Source organism: Schistocerca serialis, chromosome 11 (assembly GCF_023864345.2).
Source record: "Schistocerca serialis cubense isolate TAMUIC-IGC-003099 chromosome 11, iqSchSeri2.2, whole genome shotgun sequence".
NCBI classification, from domain to species: Eukaryota; Metazoa; Arthropoda; class Insecta; order Orthoptera; family Acrididae; genus Schistocerca; species Schistocerca serialis.
Genome location: NC_064648.1, coordinates 133,264,575 through 133,282,470, shown reverse-complemented (window position 1 = coordinate 133,282,470; position 17,896 = coordinate 133,264,575). Strand labels below are relative to the sequence as shown.

Genomic DNA, 17,896 nt, shown 5'->3' with positions numbered 1-17,896 from the left:
CAGTCTTCCAGACTGTGTAAATTAATTGTGGCCTGCCAAAACACGAATCTTGTCGTACCCACATTGCCTGGATTCAGTGATCAGAGTACTTTTTCATCTCGCAAACTTTTGTGGACTATCATTCCTTTTCTTCTATTAGGTCGATAAATAAATTAGTTGAACAACTTTTGTGTCCATAAACACCCTTATATTTTACTTTTAAAAGTGGAGTTTTTATTATAGAGTGTTGATATGGCTGATTCGCTTATTATGCTCCAGCAATGAATTGTAGAGAAAGAAGCAACTAATTAAAAAAAAATTGAATGAAGCCCAATGTACAGCTTTCATTTATGACTTCAAAGGAATGTTTTCTTAGTTCCTATTGCTGTGTACAATTTACTGTAAGCAATTACAAAATAATAGGTTGTATCCAAAAAAGACAGTAGCCAAAACATAATAAATAAATATGATGAATGATCTAGACAGCTTTATTCATATCTTTGTTTTACCGAACTGTCAAAATATGTGGCCATTTGGATCTGGTAGAGGCATTGCATCATTGGAGTTTTGATTACATAGAGCTTAGATTGGCCCAAATTGAAAGACATGAACCAGAGAATAACACAAAATGTACACTGTTAGGAATAGGACTATTGACAAAGATTGCTCTTAACCAGATTTTGTCACCAGAGAGGTGTAATGTTGAGAAACATAAAGAATAAGCAATAATGAACATTAAGTGGAAAATAATTGACTGACTCACTATTTAATTAAATTCTGACAGCAGTTTGTGATCAGGTAAGTGAGAGTTGGTGACTGAATGTGACAAGACTTTTAATGTATTCCTATAAAGCAGTGTACCTAGTCTTTCTTTTATTTCATCTACAGACGATTCACATAATTTGTAAGGTGAATCGACATGTGAAAATAAACTAGTCTTACGAACATGTCCGATTTTAGACCGTTACGGAAGTGGTACGGATTGAAGACCGTACACATCCGTGAATGAATATGAAGAAAAGTGCAAATGTTACCAAAATGCTATGTGGGTGCTGTGGTGGACAGAATAAATGTGAGAGGATAACTGATCCGTCCTACAAGAGATGTCAGAATTCTCCAACACCATCACTGTGACACTACACCGAGGCAGCAGCTGCAAGTATATGCAGTGTGCTGTCGTCGGTTGTATCGGTGTGTAGTTGTGAGGCCGTGTGCTTCTCGTACTTAAGTGTTGTTTAATTCAGCAAGTCCACTGTATCTGTGAATCCCGACGTTGCATACCTTCACCCGTGCAGAATATGCAGACACGTTGTTAATGTGTGGGTACTGTAATGGCAGTGCCCGTGACGCTGTGACAGAATACTGGAGATGTTTCACTGACAGGTTAGCTCTCTCTGCCAGGTTATTTCCCAGGGTTTCTCAAACATTATGTGAATCCGGAACACTGTCAAGTGTACATCCGACACGAGAATGTGAGGCCGTTCGGTCACTTGAGGAGAGGGAAGACATTATTGCGAAGGTACAGCAGAGTGCCACCACCAGTGCATCTCGCATTAGCTGTCAGCTCGATAATTCACAAATGCGAGTGTGGCGTATGTTACATTCTGAAGGCTTATACCTATTCCGTTTGCAGCCTGTGCAACATCTGCACTCAGATGACTCAGTAAGCAGAGAGAAATTTTGTGAATGGTTGGCTGTTCAGAGACTTCGTACAATACACTTCATTTACAGACGATACTACATTTACTTGCAGCACTGTCACGAACACCCTCAGTTCTCAAAATGGCCAGTGGAGAACCCCCATCACACAACAGAAACAAGATTCCAAATTAAGTTCTTTGTGAATGTTTTGTGTAGTATGTTTGATGACCAGGTGACAGGGCGTACGTTCCTGCCAAATCGCACCACAGCCACAGTATACATACACACATTTCCTGGTAGAAGACCTGTCTGCTCTTTCGGAAGATGTGACGTTAGAGCGAGGGTGGAGAGGTACCTGCAGTGGATCACTGATTCACTGTACAAGACAAATATCTCAGTATCTGAATAGCGCATTTCTTCAGCTGTGGATTGGCTGTGATAGACCCATTAATTGGCTTGCCAGATCGCCCTACCTAACCTGTTAGAATCGTTTTTATGGAGCCAGTTAAAGGGGCTGTGTACACTATGAAAGTGGATAAAGCTGAAAAACTTGGTGCTTGTATCACTGACGCAGCCTTTGACGAGTGTGCGGGACTTCTTAAACACGTCTTGTCGGATGGACAGTCATCTGCCCCACCATTAGTGCGTCTACCACAGTATTTCAGTAAGTAATATTCACACTTTTTCAGAATTATTCACAGGTGTCTGCTCCACTTCCGTAACGACTGAAAATAGGACACGTGTCAGTAGGACATTTTTGGTTTATTTCACATGTAGAATCACCTCACAAATTGAAATTCCTCCTGAGTCACCTTGTATGTGAAGCCTCAGTCATGTTTTGATTGTTCAGTTTCTCCCGGCGTATTTGTTGCGGAAACAGTCCACGGGTATAGTGCCGGTTCATAGTGTCGAACAGGCACAATATTTCGGCGATCAGACATGTCGCCATCGTCAAGTACGCTGACGAACAGAGCTCCTGAGGGGGGCGGCCGATTTAAATCCCCTCCCACCGCGGGCCGCTCCCTCCGCCGTCCACGCCCATGCGCCAGCGGTCGCGAAGACGTGGGCGTCGGAATCTGTCGTAGTGTCGATGTACTTGCTACGTCTGCCCTGGTCGCCAGTTCGTACTTATTGCTGAGAGTCTTCTTAATTACATTCAGTGCCGGGTCCCAAGCCTTGCTGAGATTGTAGCCGCAATCTCGGTTGATAAGATCTTCCCTGGTGCGAATTTCGATAGCCTCCCTTATAATGCTGTCCCAGGATCTTGGTACTCTCATAATCTATCTCGTGTTCCTCGGACAGACAGTGCTCTACTACCGCCGACTTATTTGGATATTTCAGTAGAGTGTGCCTTTGATGTTCTCGGCAACACTGACTGGCATTACTGGGAAGTGTGAAAGATGACCTCGGTTTGGGGAAGGTAGGCATATGCCAAACACCCTGTGACTGTGGGAAGACTTCAATTGGACAGACAGTACGCACCGTCGAAGATCGTTGCCAAGAACATCAAAGGCACACTCGACTGAAATATCCAAATAAGTTGGCGGTAGGAGAGCACTGTTTGTCTGTGGAACACAATATGGGTTATGAGCGTACCAAGATCCTGCATCAGACCTCTAAATATTGGGACAGCGTTATAAGGGAGGCTATCGAAATTCGCACCAGGGAAGATCTTATCAACCGAGATTGCGGCTACAATCTCAGCAAGGCTTGGGGCCCGGCATTGAATGTAATTACGAAGACTCTCAGCAAGGAGTACGAACTGGTGACCAGGGCAGACGTAGCGAGCACATTGACGCTACGACAGTTTCTGACACCCACGTCTTAGCGACTGCTGGTGCGCAAGCGTGGACGGCGGAGAGAGCGGCCCGCGGGGGGGAGGGACTTAAATCGGCCGCCCGCCCTCGGGAACTCAGTTCGTCAGCACAGCTGACGATGCCGACATGTCTGATGCCGAAATATTGTGCCCGTTGGACACTATGAACTGGCAGTATACCCGTGGACTGTTAGAGCTCATTCGTGTTGTTCTCATGGGCACAGGTGACAGCATGTAAACGAAGTTCGTGATTTTTGCAGATATGCGATACAAGGATTTGTTGGAAAGAGACACCTGCCAGCCAGCAGGTGACGATCTCGACGCTGCGTACCGTAACATCTGGGAGCACGATCACGGACTTTACCCCAAGCGGTTGGAATCGCATCTGGACGAGGCCGACAGCACCGGGCAGTGCTTCCGTCCCGTCAGCTCGCCCGACAGCCAGCTCACGGACACGGCCTCGGAGTCCGGCTCGGATACTGACGAAGTCCCGAGCCTGCTACAGGGGCCGTCGCAGAGCTGTCCTCCTGACACTGGACGCAGTGGAGGAGGTGCGACGAACGGAAATAGGTCGACGATAGGTGACGGTGGAAGTGGACGCGGGTGAGTACTACCTGATTTACCCTATTATGAGAGGTGGTTTTTTCCCAATTCATCATTGGAAAACTACAAGGTTCTCTTGTAATTGCAGATTAAACTATTGTTGCTGAGGTTAACAAATTTAAGTTGTTTAATAGAATATATAGTGTTTGTCTTATATTTAGATATAAATCTTTGGCTGTTGAGCTCACTTGCAGATTTTAAGAATTCAGAAGAGCAGGAGTCAGCAGATGGTACTTGTATTCTGAAAGGCTTGAGAGCACTTGAGACAGTACAGGCATTGCTTGAACAGTCCCTTGGCATTGACTAGTGTGGTCCAATCAGAGATATGTGAGAAACTATGGGATAGCCACTACAACAGTCTGTTGTTGTGATTGAAATTTGACAGTTTTGTGAAACACAGAAGGAAATAACATTAAACTCCATTATTTTACAGACTTTTGATGTATTTAAACTGGCTTGTAATAAACGTTCTCATACATGTACGAATGCTCTATAAAAATATTAATGCTACATTCGAAGCAAAGGTAAAATTCAGAAACGGAAATGTTGTTTTTCAAATAACATTACTTAATTCTGAACCCAGATCAATATTTTGATTGAGAGACTGTAATGATTTACTAAGTGGTGTTCGTGTTAGAATACTGTGTAAAAATGTTGCCAGTTTTTAATCAGCTTTAGAACACGGTGACATTAATGTGAAACCAGAAGGAAAAACTTATCGAGAATGAAATGTCTGCTAAATTAAACTTACTGTAATTGTTGTTGCGAGAAAGAGTTACAGCAGGAAGACCTGTCATGGAGGTAGTTTGAACAGATGTCAGCAAGTTGGAGAATTGGACTGAATTGTGATTGTGATCTTTCGTGTGTGTGTGTGTGTGTGTGTGTGTGTGTGTGTGTCTATATATATATATATATATATATATATATATATATATATATATATATATATATATATATATATAGCTGTTGTTACATATCACTTGCACCCTAGAAGATACTGCAGTCTGTTTGTCAGAGTTGCTCAAGCACTGCACTACAGGATTGGAGGGGGTGAGTGATACTAACATTTGTGCAGGAGGCAGTAAAAGTCTAGATAGGGGCCAAGAAGCATACTTACATGTTTTGTGCTGTAATGTTGTCGACGATTGTGGCAAAGTATGATGGGAATGAAAGGAGATGTCAGCTGCGGGTTCGACACAGCCAACAAGAGCGCAGCAGGCAGACAATATGTTTGCAAGCAAGAGACATTGTAACATTCTCACATCAGTATAGAAGCGAAATTCTCAGATCCCGAGGTAACCACAACCTCAGAAATGAGAGATATAATTTCGCAGCTGTCCTAAGAGGATGATGGTGATTAAAAACAGTGATACCACAGATGACAGAGTGGGTAAGCAAAAAACCTAGGAAAGAAAACTGTCTGCAAATTAATGTAAACCATTTCTTTCTGTGTATTTTATTTATCCTTGTATTATCAAAATGTAGACAATCAATACATGGTACAAATTTGGAGTAGGTACAATGTTAATTTGAGGCACGTATTTTGTCAGTACAAAATGGTTTATAATTTTAATTAGTCAGAATATGTTAATAAATTTGGAAAAAAAGGGGACTCCCCTTGTACTTGGCCAGATTCGGTAAAGGCCTATGTCATTATTTTCTGCAGGTGCTGGTATTGATCTCTGGCACTCCTCTAGGTGATTCAGTTGCAACATATTTGCTAGGGTTAGTGATAAAGCTCCAATTATACATAAAGAATGAGCCTGTGATGATCAAACTTGGCACTAGTATCAGTCCTTCAGTACACACTAGGCTGTCTGTGCGACACATCTTTCCTGACAAAGAACGACACGGAAGTACCTCAATTGTATGAGTCTGCATTTTGGCTGTTAGGAAAATGTTCCACACTGTGTCATGCTGGAAATACCAGTCACGCAATGTTCTCTTCACCCGAGGAAAGAGAAGGGAGTCACCAGGTGCCACGACAGGACACTATGTAAACATCCATATTCTGTAAACCACTGCGAAGTGCGTGGCAGAAGATATATCCCATTGAACCAGTTATTAGGGTTTCTTCCTGTTTCATTCACAGATGGAATAAAGGAAGAATGATTGTTTAAATACCTGTGTGTTTGTGTACTGTGATTAGAATAACCTTATCATAATCCATGTGCAAGTGATACATAGGAGGTTGTTGTTTGTTCTTAGAAGCATCATTTAAGACCGGTTCTTGAAACTTTGTTAGTAGACCTTCTGAGTATAGTTTACGTCTATCTTAGAGACTGGCAGTTTGGTTTTCTCAGTATCTCTGTGACTCCCAAAGATCAAACATACCTGTGACTATTCGTGCTGCCCTTCTCTGTATATGTTCCGACATCCTGTGTTAGTCCTATTTGGTATGGGTCCCACACACTTGAGCAGTACTCTAGAATTGGGTGGACGAGTGATTTGTAGCCTGATTGCACTTCCCAGTACCCTATCAGTAAACTAAAGTCTACCATCTGGTTTACCCACAACTGAGTGTGTTGAATCATTCCATTTATACCCCTAAAACGTATTACACAAAGGTATTTCTATGAGTTGGCAGATTCCAGTGGTGACTCGTTGATATTACAGCCGTAGAATACTAAATTTTTCCACTTTGTGAAGTGCACAGTTTTACATTTTTTGAAGATTTAAAGCAAGTTGTGACTCTTTGAACCACTTTGTAATCTTATGAAGACCTGACTGAATATTAATGCAGCTGCTTTCAACACATTACTTAATTATAGATAACTGCATCATCTGCAAAAAGTCTGAGGTTACTATTACTATTGTCTGCAAGGTCATTAATTTAAAATATGAACAGCAGGAGGCCCAACACACTTCTCTGGAGTACTCCGGAAGTTACTCCTGCATCTAATGATCTCTATCCATCCAATTAACATAATGTGTCGTACCTATCAAAAAGTTCTCAATCGAGTCACAAATTCGCTTGATACAACTACATCATATTTTTACAATAAATGTAGGTTTGGTACTGAGTCAAATGGTTTTGGGAAATCAAGAAATACTGCATTTGCCCGACTGTCTTGGTACTCAGCTTTTTGTATATCATGTGAGTTCAGTTTCGCTTGATCGATGTTTTCGGAATGTGTGCTGTTTGGCATGGAGAAGGTATTCTGTTAGAGATATCTCATTACGATTGAGCTCAGAATATTTTCTAAGATTCTGCGACAAATCAGTGTCAAGGATATTGGACAGTAGTTTCGTGGATCACTTCTACTTTCCTTTTTGTAGACAGGTGTTACCCATGCTTTCTTCCAAAAATATGAGGGATCAGGCAAAACTTGACATCCCAAAGCAGCAGTAAGTGAAAGTGGCTGGAGCCATAGGTATGTACATTTTTTTATATTTTGCCTGTGTTAGCCTGTTATTCATGCAGGCAAACTACCACACATTAGCAGCAGAATGGGCAGACTGCTTTACTCCCATTTGTACTGTAAATAGCAGTTTATTCTGTACACTTTCAATATAGTGTTGTTTAGTAAGGTATGGGCGTTTACAAGAATGCCTAAGTATCCAAAGACAAGGCTAAGTGAAATATGTATTCATTTTGGGCCATTGTAGGCCAAAAAATTGTTGGTTGTATTTGTCCCATTTTTCTTTTCAGTGTATTCTAGGTTTATTATTTTATTTTGATCTGAATGGTTTCCTCAGCAGCTTCACCCTCTTACCAAGTAGCACTGACTGTTTGGAATTTGAACCATAATCAGTTCACCTCTAATACGTTTCCTGTAGTAGTGAGTAACATCTCTGAAAGTCGAATGTGACTGTTATACTGCAGTGGCAACCAAAGTGAGATTTTGGAAGTCTAGTTTCTGTAACATTAGTGTATTACAACCAGATATGGCCACAGTTGTAACAATTTATTCTTTTTGTGATTGTGTATTTTAGATTTGCTGAGTTCATTCTAAGTGGCCAAAATTGTTCATTCTAAATTTCTCGGGTGCATTTTAGTGAACACAGTTTATTTTTCTTTCATACTAAGCATAATGTTGCATACCACCAGAAAGTGTTTTTAATGTACAATGAGCCATTAAAATACCACAATGTGAGAACATATAACCTGCATCATCTGTGGAAGAACCGGAGAACTGTAAATTTTTATTATTATTTTTGTTACACTTGGGCTTTTATGTTGTGTGTAGAATACAGATTTTCTTCTTAACCTCTTCCTGTGTAATATATGTCTGGGAAAGGTGACACCCTAACCATTGTGGTAATTGCCAATGCTACTTTGTTTTATCCCTGGTTGTAGTTCCATCAGTTGTGTAAATTCACGTTACAGTGAGATATGCTGTAGTAAAACCATTTTTCACTGAATATATGCTGTGAAACATAAATACGAACAATGTCCGCTAACTTGTCAGATTTTCTGTCAGTCAGAATTTCTGTCACACACACTGTATGTTTGACAAACACTTCAAACAACACTGCACAAGAGTCAAGTATTTGTTAAACAACAAAGTTTGACCTTGTTTGATGATGTACGGGGACCTTAACTGTGTCTTATAGTGGTGAGTTGTTTCCATATACTTATTCATTCAGTATGGATTGTTGCAGCATTGTTCCCCTTCAAATGCAGAATATCGCCCCACAATACTCGTCTTTTATCCGTGGGCTGTGCCCCCCCCCCCCTTTTTTCCCCCTCTGTCTCTACTAGCTGCCCACTACAGTTCTGTTGTGCAGGTTTTTAATTTTTACCAGGACTGCAGTACATATCTCGAGCAAACAAAAGTAATTACATAACTTTATTTTTTTGGAAGTGATAGATAAAATAGTACAACTAACCCTCACAACTGATACTAATGTGTGAGAGTTTTAGCTATATAAATTCTGGTACCACGTCCCTATCTTTGTAAAACTGACTCTGGCATAATGTAAGAATATTGTATTCTTTTTCAGGTGTAGTCCAAAGCAAACCAGTGTGTGCGACTCCTATCTGGAAACCCTCCCGAGACACAAGAAGCAGCATTCGGTAAGTGAGCAATTTGTCAAGTCTTTCCATATGAATCTCGTCTTAGGACTTGTAGTTTGATTAAAGTACACCAGATGGCTGCTTTCACTCTTACTGCTGTTCTTTTGCTACAATATAGTGTTAAATGTATGAATGTGAATGACAGATCTGTGATGCTGGTCACTCTTGCATATCTGTAGTCGTCTTGGCCATCCCATTGATCGTACAGCGAATGACATTGCTCGTCTGTCATTAGCTGGTGTGGTCTATTTGCAAACATAATCACACTACAGTGCTATTAAAATTACTTTGTAGCTGACATTTCATGCATTAGAGCTGGTTTCCTTCAGTTGGAGTGCTCAACATCACACCCAAACTGTTCGCCTTTTCCAAACTGCTCAATAGTTCGTCAGTTCGTTCCCAGTTCCTTGTCCAGGATTCTTTCTTGATGTGTTTGGATCCTGAATCACGGGTCAGGCACTTTTATTATTTCCCCACACCTGATAAAACGTGAGCGCACACGCACAGATTTCATGTCATTAACCAAACAGTACCAGATACTTTCACACAAGATGCAATTCTGTGTCGCATTATACAGTTATCGTGATCACAGAGATCAACTTACAGTAGATAAGCTTCACACAGCATTGCATGGAGCTGACTTTTTAGAGGCTGCAGTTCACTGTTGCGACTGTCATCTGTCACAAATGTAACTCCTTTAGACTGTGTTGTGCCATAGTGCAACTGGTAGCGCATAAACGTTGAAGCATCCCCAACTCTCTTGTGGTTCCCTTTTTAGGTACTCCACATTGACGTCTGCTCGTAGATACGTATCGTCCATTGGTTTTCCGGCTTTACTTCCCGCCATGACAGCGACGACTCTCTGATGAGGTGTGGGCCTTGTTTTTTGCTATTATTAAGAGTCTTGTAAATATCGCTTTTATTTAGTAATTTGTTCAGCCAAAATTCTCCCCTTTTATGATTAAGACAGCCTGTGCCACCTTTTGGAGGGATTGGGAACATCAAAGAGTCACAAAAGTTCATATTAAGCAGTCAGTAAAACACGTAAACTTTCACTTCAGTTAGCGTGTTAGTTAATGCCAACGCTTTCCGCTAGATGGTGCTGACTTACTGCTGAATAGCTTTGGTTCCATAAAACCTTCACTGATTAGTACTATGTAAATGAAATAAGTACAACACTCTTGTATTTCACTTTCACTCTATATTCAAGGATTAAGATGGTGATGGATGGTGGTCTATTTAAAAGGTTCCTAGCCTGGAGGAATCTAAATAATCTGCAAATGCCGATATGCACGCGCTCTACGTCCAGATTTGCAACTAACGGCACACGACACTTTCAAAAGTCCACACGTGAATATCTGAATACCAGTACCTCTGAATTCGCTCGTATCAGCAGATAATTTGAGTTTTTGTCGTCTATATGTCCGTAAAGTTCCAATCTAACACTAAAGTCCTAAAATCCCCTTAATACTCCGTTGCTACCAACAGTCAGAGATCGTACACTACATCACTTTTAATCTCCATAATATTGTAACAGTTTATCGTGAACCTTAACATGATAAAGTCCAATCTAATTATTGTCTCGCTGACTGACACGGGTTCCCCACCCTTTAATGAAACAATCAAGGAAAAATGGTGGCAATAATGACGATCAGGCCATTTTATAGGTTTTTCATCACAAGAGTTTAACGTCACTGCCTTCTCCATGACGGAGCTTCTGTGGCTTTGCTGTACTTAGACGTTAAAGTACTTGCTGTATACTATAATTTTGATCTGCAGTTACCGAACTCTGATTCTACACTATTTTCCCCTCTAAAAATTCTATTCTTAATTTTAAATTATTCTTTCTGTACCTTTTATCGCTGTAAACTGAACAGAGATGTTACAACGTGATGTGTTGAAGGTCAGAGCTTCGAAGCTCATCAAGTGTAACAATTTGTTTCTAATTCCTTACTGTGTCATTTCCATCATATTGTTTTTATTTGCTCTTATTTTTCCTCCTATCATTCTTTTTTCGTTTGGAAGCTTGCTAGGCCACCTGTAATCTGTAAAAAGTGCCAACAAGGACTGCTCATTGGTTTGTAATGTGGCAGCTCGTGTAGCCAGTGTCAGGATAGTCTCAGTAACCAATGATAAGAAGCTGTTAGTGCTGGAACCGAATTTTTTCTGTCATCAGTTTACTCGAGGAGGTTAGCTTTAAAAGCCGTGAACAAAGCGATTGTAACTTGAGTCTTGCTGCAGATTATTGACCGTTGTTTTCTCAGATACTTTGCACATTGTGAGGTTGTGTTTAGCTTAGCATGTGAGTTAAAATTTAGGGCTGTGAAAAATGTCATTTGCTGCAGTTCAGGCATTGGCCCCTTAAAAATCGGCTGTCGACAGAGCATCTCACATTTCTGACACACCTTGTGGTGGCCACTTCCAACATTACTGTTACAAATTAACAGCATTTGTGTAGTGACCCGTCATGTTTGTATGTTACCTATAACTTGAGCAATAGCTGGCAGTCAATGTGGCAATGCTGTAGCAGCAAGTGACAGATGTCAACTTTCAAGTATTTTAATCAAGACTGTAGCAAACTCTCCATTGCAAAATAGAGAGATTGAGGTTTAATATTGCATGTACAGTGCATGTTTACAGCTGCATTTAACAAATCTTCGCTTAGTTATACAAGATGAAATAATTTCTAATAAGTCATTTTGTAATGTGACTGTCGGCATCACACTGAAAGTTCTAAATGACAGTAAAATATGTAACATAGATATTACAGTCATTTCAGCCCCAGAAGTTGGAAATTATTAGTAAGAAAGTTTATGTCCATTTTACTATCTGATAGTAATTACTGTAAAGAAATAACTTCATTTTTTAATCTGGTAAATACTGTGGTAGCCATAGTGAGTACTCTTGGCAAGCTGAGACAGTGAAACAAATGGAAAACACATTAATAAATTAAAATGTATTATTAAATTCTGAGCATTGTCTTTATAGAATATTTATCATAGAAATGCATATTTTGAAGTCACAGCTTTTTCAGGGCTTTCTGTTGTTACATCAGGGGGGACCTTCATTGTGATGTTACCATGCCAAAAAACACATTTGTGAATTATTTTGATTTCTTTTGTGTATATCCCAATTATTTAACTTAACACAATTTTCAAAAATGTTTCTGTTGAATGTGTGGGAGTTGGTCATTCAGATCCAGAATTGATTTTCAATCTGGAGGGTAGTGTGCACTCATTTGAAACTTATTGGCGGAGCAAAACTGTATGCCGGACCAAGACTCGAACTCGGGATCTTTACCCTGCAGGGACAAATGCTCTGAACCACCTAGGCACAACTTAAGACATGCTGTAGAGTCTTAGTTCCACCAGTACTTCATCTGTTACCTTTCAAACTTCACAGAAGTTCTTATATCTTGATGGGAGATGGTTTAGCCACAGCATGGAAAGTGGTTGTTATTGTTTCATTCTTTTTTAAAAAGAAAAAAATCCTGTACAACAGTGTGCTCCGATTTGAAACTTCTGGGCAGGTTTAAACTGTGTGGCAGCCAGGGATTGAATCTGAGACATTTCATTCTGGAACTTCGTAAGGGAGGAGATAAAGTAATGGGAGAAGTAAAGCTGTGGGCGCAGGTCGTGGGTTGTGCTTGCGTAGCACAGGTGGTAGAGCACTAGCACATGAAAGGCAAAGGTCCCAGGTTTGACTACCAATCTGGCATACAGCATTAACCTGGTTATTGGGGTGTACACACACAATATAATCAACAAAATTCGCAGTTACACAGTTCTGAGGTGTTGACAATGTGGTAAATGTGTGTATGTAACAAGAGGAAGCCCTGATGATGCTGTGTTTAATTCTTATTTATTTTAAATTTTTGTTTGCTGAGCTGGGGAAGAGGGAATCTGACACTTCCTATTCATACCTCCAACTCGGTTTCTCCACCAGCTTTCGGTTTTTAATTTCATTATAGAACACACTTTATTAGGCAATATATACTAAACATTTAATTTTAATTACCATTGCAGTTCTGTACTTAATTTTGCACTGGTAAATATATCCTTTTTGCTATTAATTTGATACTGTGATCTGCTGGATGGAATACAAATAATATAGTGAAGTAACAATGAAAGTAATCAATTATTGATAATAAAAACGGATAGAAAAAAATTTACCCACCAAGTGGCAGCAGGTGAACACACACGAAAGGATTCAATTTTTTTTACTAGTTTTGGCAGACAGTGGCTCCTCCTGGGAGAAGAGTTGAAGGGGAAGGAAGAGGGACGAAGGAAAAGACTGGAGAGGTTTAGGGAAAGGGGTACAGTTCAGGAAAGTCATCCAGGACCCTGGTTCAGGGGAGACTTACTGGACGGGATGAGAAGGAAAGTCTGATTGCTGGGGACTGCCCCAGATGAGATTTGAAAACCGGAGAGCTTAGAGATGGAAGATAGGGTAATATACAAGACAGAGTACTACTAAAACATTGTGCACGAATTAATAAGAATGAAAAGCGAAGTGCATTGTATGTAACAGAGGTGGGAGGGGGATGGTGAAAAAGTCAGGAAATGAAAGATCTAGGAAACTAAAATAGTGAAGAAAGGAGTAGATACTGTTTATAAATGCCGACACTGAAGCAATGAATGTAAATTAAGGCCAGGTGTGCGGCAAGAACAGAGGACGTGTTGTGGTGTTCCTTCTGCGCCCACCTCCCTTCCCCGTGGCTCCTACCTGTATGACCGTCCCCACTACAAGACTTGCCTTAAGCACCCTTCTATCACCACCTATTCCAGCCCTGTAACTGGCAAAACTATCAAAGGGTGAGCCACCCGTGAAATGACACATCATATACCCGCTCTTACCTAAACACTGTTAGGCCTCTATCGGCGTGACTACCAGCCAGTTAAGTCAGGATGAATGGGCATTGGCGCAGGGTGTATACAGGCAACACACAATATCCTGTTGCACAACATGACATTCATGACCTCAGTGCTTGTTTTACTACACACACCATCTGGATTCTTCCCCCAGGCACCAGATCGGAACTCCTCGGGTGGAAACTAGTGCTATTCGGTTCTCACCACACTCTGGGCCCTAATTTACATTAATTTCTTCCATATCAGCATTTCTTTATAGTAATACTCCTTCCTTCACTCTATTTTAGTTTTCTTCATGTTTTATTTTCTTACCTGTCTATTTTGCGCCCACCTCTGTTAAGACACAATGCACTTAGCTTTTCACTCTTGTGAACAATGTTTTAGTAGTAATCTCTGTCTTACTACTACCCTGTCTTCCACCTTTAGGCTCCCAGGTTTTCAAATCTCACCTGGTGCAGTCTCCAACTATGTCTTTCCTTCTCATCCCGTCCGGTAAGTCTCCCCTGACCCAGGGTTCTGAGTGACTTCCTGAACTGTATCCCTATCCCCAAACCTCCCCAGTCCTTTTCCTTCATCCCTCTTCCTTCTCTTCCAACTCTTTTGCCAGGAGGAGGAGCCACAGGCTCTGAAAGCTGATGATGATGATGATGATGATGATGATGATGATGATGATGAAATATTGAATCCTTTCGTGTGTATGTTCACCTGCTCCACTTGCTGAGTAGATTTATTTATCCATTTGTAAGTAATAGTAATAGTTGAGGTGCTTATGTGCCTGTTGACTGCTTAGTGCCTCAGCTTTAGGGTGACAGGTTACATGTACTCATATTCATATTTAGACTACCCTGTTGTAAAGTACATCTTCACTGTAATGGAGACAGTAAAATGTCCTCAGGTTAATTTGATATTCCTGATAGGTAAAACTGTTTCTGAAATATCTTTGAACTTATCTGTTGTCTTTTTCTAGGGTTATCTATTTGTGGACCAACCCACTGATGTGCTGGACATTAAAGAGGAACCGGTAAGCAGTACAGTAAGAGATGAGTTACTTTCATGTTCACACACACACACACACACACACACACACACACACACACACACACACACACACACACACACATAACCATTTACATATACCTGCAGGAGATAATATTGGTCCAGCAACCAATTTACTTGTGGCAAGTATGTATAGTATCCGATGGTGTAGGGCAACTCACTGTTGCAGTTATTTGCAGCTTGTAGGACATTGAGAGTGGTGCAGAGATCAGTCAAAGCAGTGCAATGGTGTAAAACTATTTAGGTTGTGCTGCCCATGCACTGTTAGCAGGTCGAGATTAATAACAAACTGTACTGTAAAGAGTGCACCGGAGGCCTACTATTCCACGAGGGAAATGCCACACGCAGTGCTGTTATGGGCTACTGAACTGTTCACTGGATGACATCTGCAGTGGGCCATTCTATCTACAAAAATGTTCAGCAGGCTATTCCAGTGACTTGCAGACAGTGGATTGTTTGCAGCAATGATACGGGGAGGTGGATATTGAGACATGTAGATGAGGACTACTCAGACTTGTACGAGGTGTACCGGTATGAAATGAGCGTTTTTTTTGTGAAAATGACACTAATTTTAAATTGAAAAGTAAAAACATTTTATTCAAAGTACTGACCATTGCTTTCTATACATTTAGACCACCTTTCTATCAATTTGTGGACACCACGCCAATAGAAATGTTCGTCTTTTGAAGCAAACCAATCGGACACCCAATTTTCGACTTCTCCTTAGGAATCGAAGTGTTCCTCAGCCAATGCGTGTCCCATTGATGAAAACAAATGGTAGTCGGAAGAGGCCAAGTCTGGTGAATACGGCGGGTGGGGTAGCAGCTCCCAGCCACGTGTTTTGATTGTATCCTGAACCAGTTTTGCTTTGTGTGCAGGTGAATTGTCGTGTAAAAAATTACTTTGCCATTTCTTCTGGCCCAGTCTGGTCTTCTTTCGATCAATGCATAGTTCAAATTGATCATTTGTTGTCTGTAGCGATTAGTATGCAGTTTCACCGGGCTTTAGAAGCTCATAATACACCACACATTCTGATCCCACAAAACACAGAGCATTGTCTTCTTGCCGAATCAATCTGGTTTTGCAGTTGATGTTGACGGTTTTCATGGATTAACCCACGATTTTTCCCGTTTAGGATTTTTAAATTAAATCCATTTTTCATCGCCAGTAACAATTTGATGCAAAATTGATTTTCTTTCATGTCTTTGAAGCAAAATTTGACAAATGGTTTTTCGGTTTTCCATCTGTCTTTCATTCAATTCATGTGGCACCCATTTTCCACACTTTTGGATCTTTCCCATAGCTTTCAAACGGTCAGAAATTGTATGTTGTGCAACATTTAGCATTGCTGCCATTTGCTTCTGACTCAAAGTATCATCTTCACCCAATATTGCTTGCAATTCGGCGTCTTCAAACTTTTTTGGTGGTCTTTCACGTTCATTTCTTACATCAAAATCATTATTTCTGAACCATTGAAACCATCTTTTGCATGTTGCTTCTGATAGAGAATGATCACAATATGCCTCGACAAGCATTCGATGAGACCCTGCAGCACTTTTTTCAAATGAAAGCAAAAAAATTAATGCTTTCTGCAAATCATCACTTTCTGGTACAAAATTCGACATTGTTAACACGATGAAAACATATGATGATGTTTGTTCCATGAGTTGATGTATACTAAATATCTTTGACAGATGTCATAACAAGCAAACAAACAAAATTAAGGCTCTTTCACAAGAAATGTTCCCTATCAACACATTTGTATCTTAACACTTATTTCATACTGCTACACCTGGTATTTGTTGTAGGTATCAACCGTACGCTGGCGTCAGTTTTGCACGAGAAGTGGTTCGGTTAGGAATAGTCAGTGGCAGACTGACAGTCCATACACTTCATCGAACAGATTGACAAGAGCCTGACAAATCACCGATGCTGCCGGAGAACATTACCTTTGGCAAAACGCGACGACGCATGTATGCACTATATCGCACGACCCATTTTCTACGGATTACGTGACTGCATCTCACCATAACCTTTCACTGGTGCCAAATTCGATGAGCAGGTCCAGTGGTGTGGCCTCCACATTTACCAGACTTGAGGCAATTGGATTTCTGGTCGTGGGGACATCTAAAAGCACCAGTGTGTGTTCGACCTTCCGGCAACATCCAGATGTTAGGAGGGTGGGACCGATGCATACGATGCAATCTGAATGGAGTTGGGTGTATTTGAAAGAGGGCTAGATTCAGAGTGAAAAAGGGCTGAAGGATAGGTTAGGAAGTTTGATAACCACACACAACACTGCCTGTAGCGCCTCCTTGTATGTAACGAACTCTGGGAGTGAGAGGGCTACTTCCTGCAGAGATATGCAACATCTTTTTTAAACAACATTTATATAGAATTTTACTAAGACATTGATTTAGATACCTCCATCTGATCTTCAGATGTACCTGCAAATATTTCCCGTGCCCTGGCGAATTCGTGAAATAGACAATTTTATAATGAAATTGGTATTTAAGTTCAGTCTGGGGCAAATTCGTTCATTACCCTCACTGTGTATTTGTATTAGGTTGGTGCACAAATTCGTAACGGTTTGTTTTGTGTGTGGGTATTCCAGTTACTGTGTGTTCATTTATAAATTGCCATTTTTTATTTGTAGTTCACTGTCGCTATTTGAACGTTCATTCTGTCATTTGGAGATAACGACTGGAACTGTGGACGATAGAAAATGGAGTGCCGAGTGGAGAAATCCGAACATTTCTGACATATTCTTCAATTTGAGTTCAGTAGAGGGATGACAGCAATGGCGGCAGCCGTAAACACTTGTGCCATGTATGGAGATAATGCTGTTGGACAGAGCGTGTCAAGAAAATGACTTTGTCATTTTGAGGAGGATTATTTTAAGACTCTCCA

General features: G+C 40.7%; 1 protein-coding gene across 5 annotated transcripts in view; it reads left to right on the top strand.

Moving 5' to 3' along the window:
• The window catches only part of LOC126427382 (uncharacterized), a 420,537-nt gene that overhangs the window by 283,308 nt on the left and 119,333 nt on the right, over window positions 1-17,896 (top strand). For all 5 annotated transcript variants that reach the window (XM_050089736.1, XM_050089734.1, XM_050089737.1 and 2 more), the window contains 3 exons: window positions 3,697-4,039; window positions 8,987-9,059; window positions 14,898-14,951. In XM_050089736.1, coding sequence (XP_049945693.1) covers window positions 3,697-4,039; window positions 8,987-9,059; window positions 14,898-14,951 — 470 coding nt within the window. The remainder of the gene's footprint in view (window positions 1-3,696; window positions 4,040-8,986; window positions 9,060-14,897; window positions 14,952-17,896) is intronic.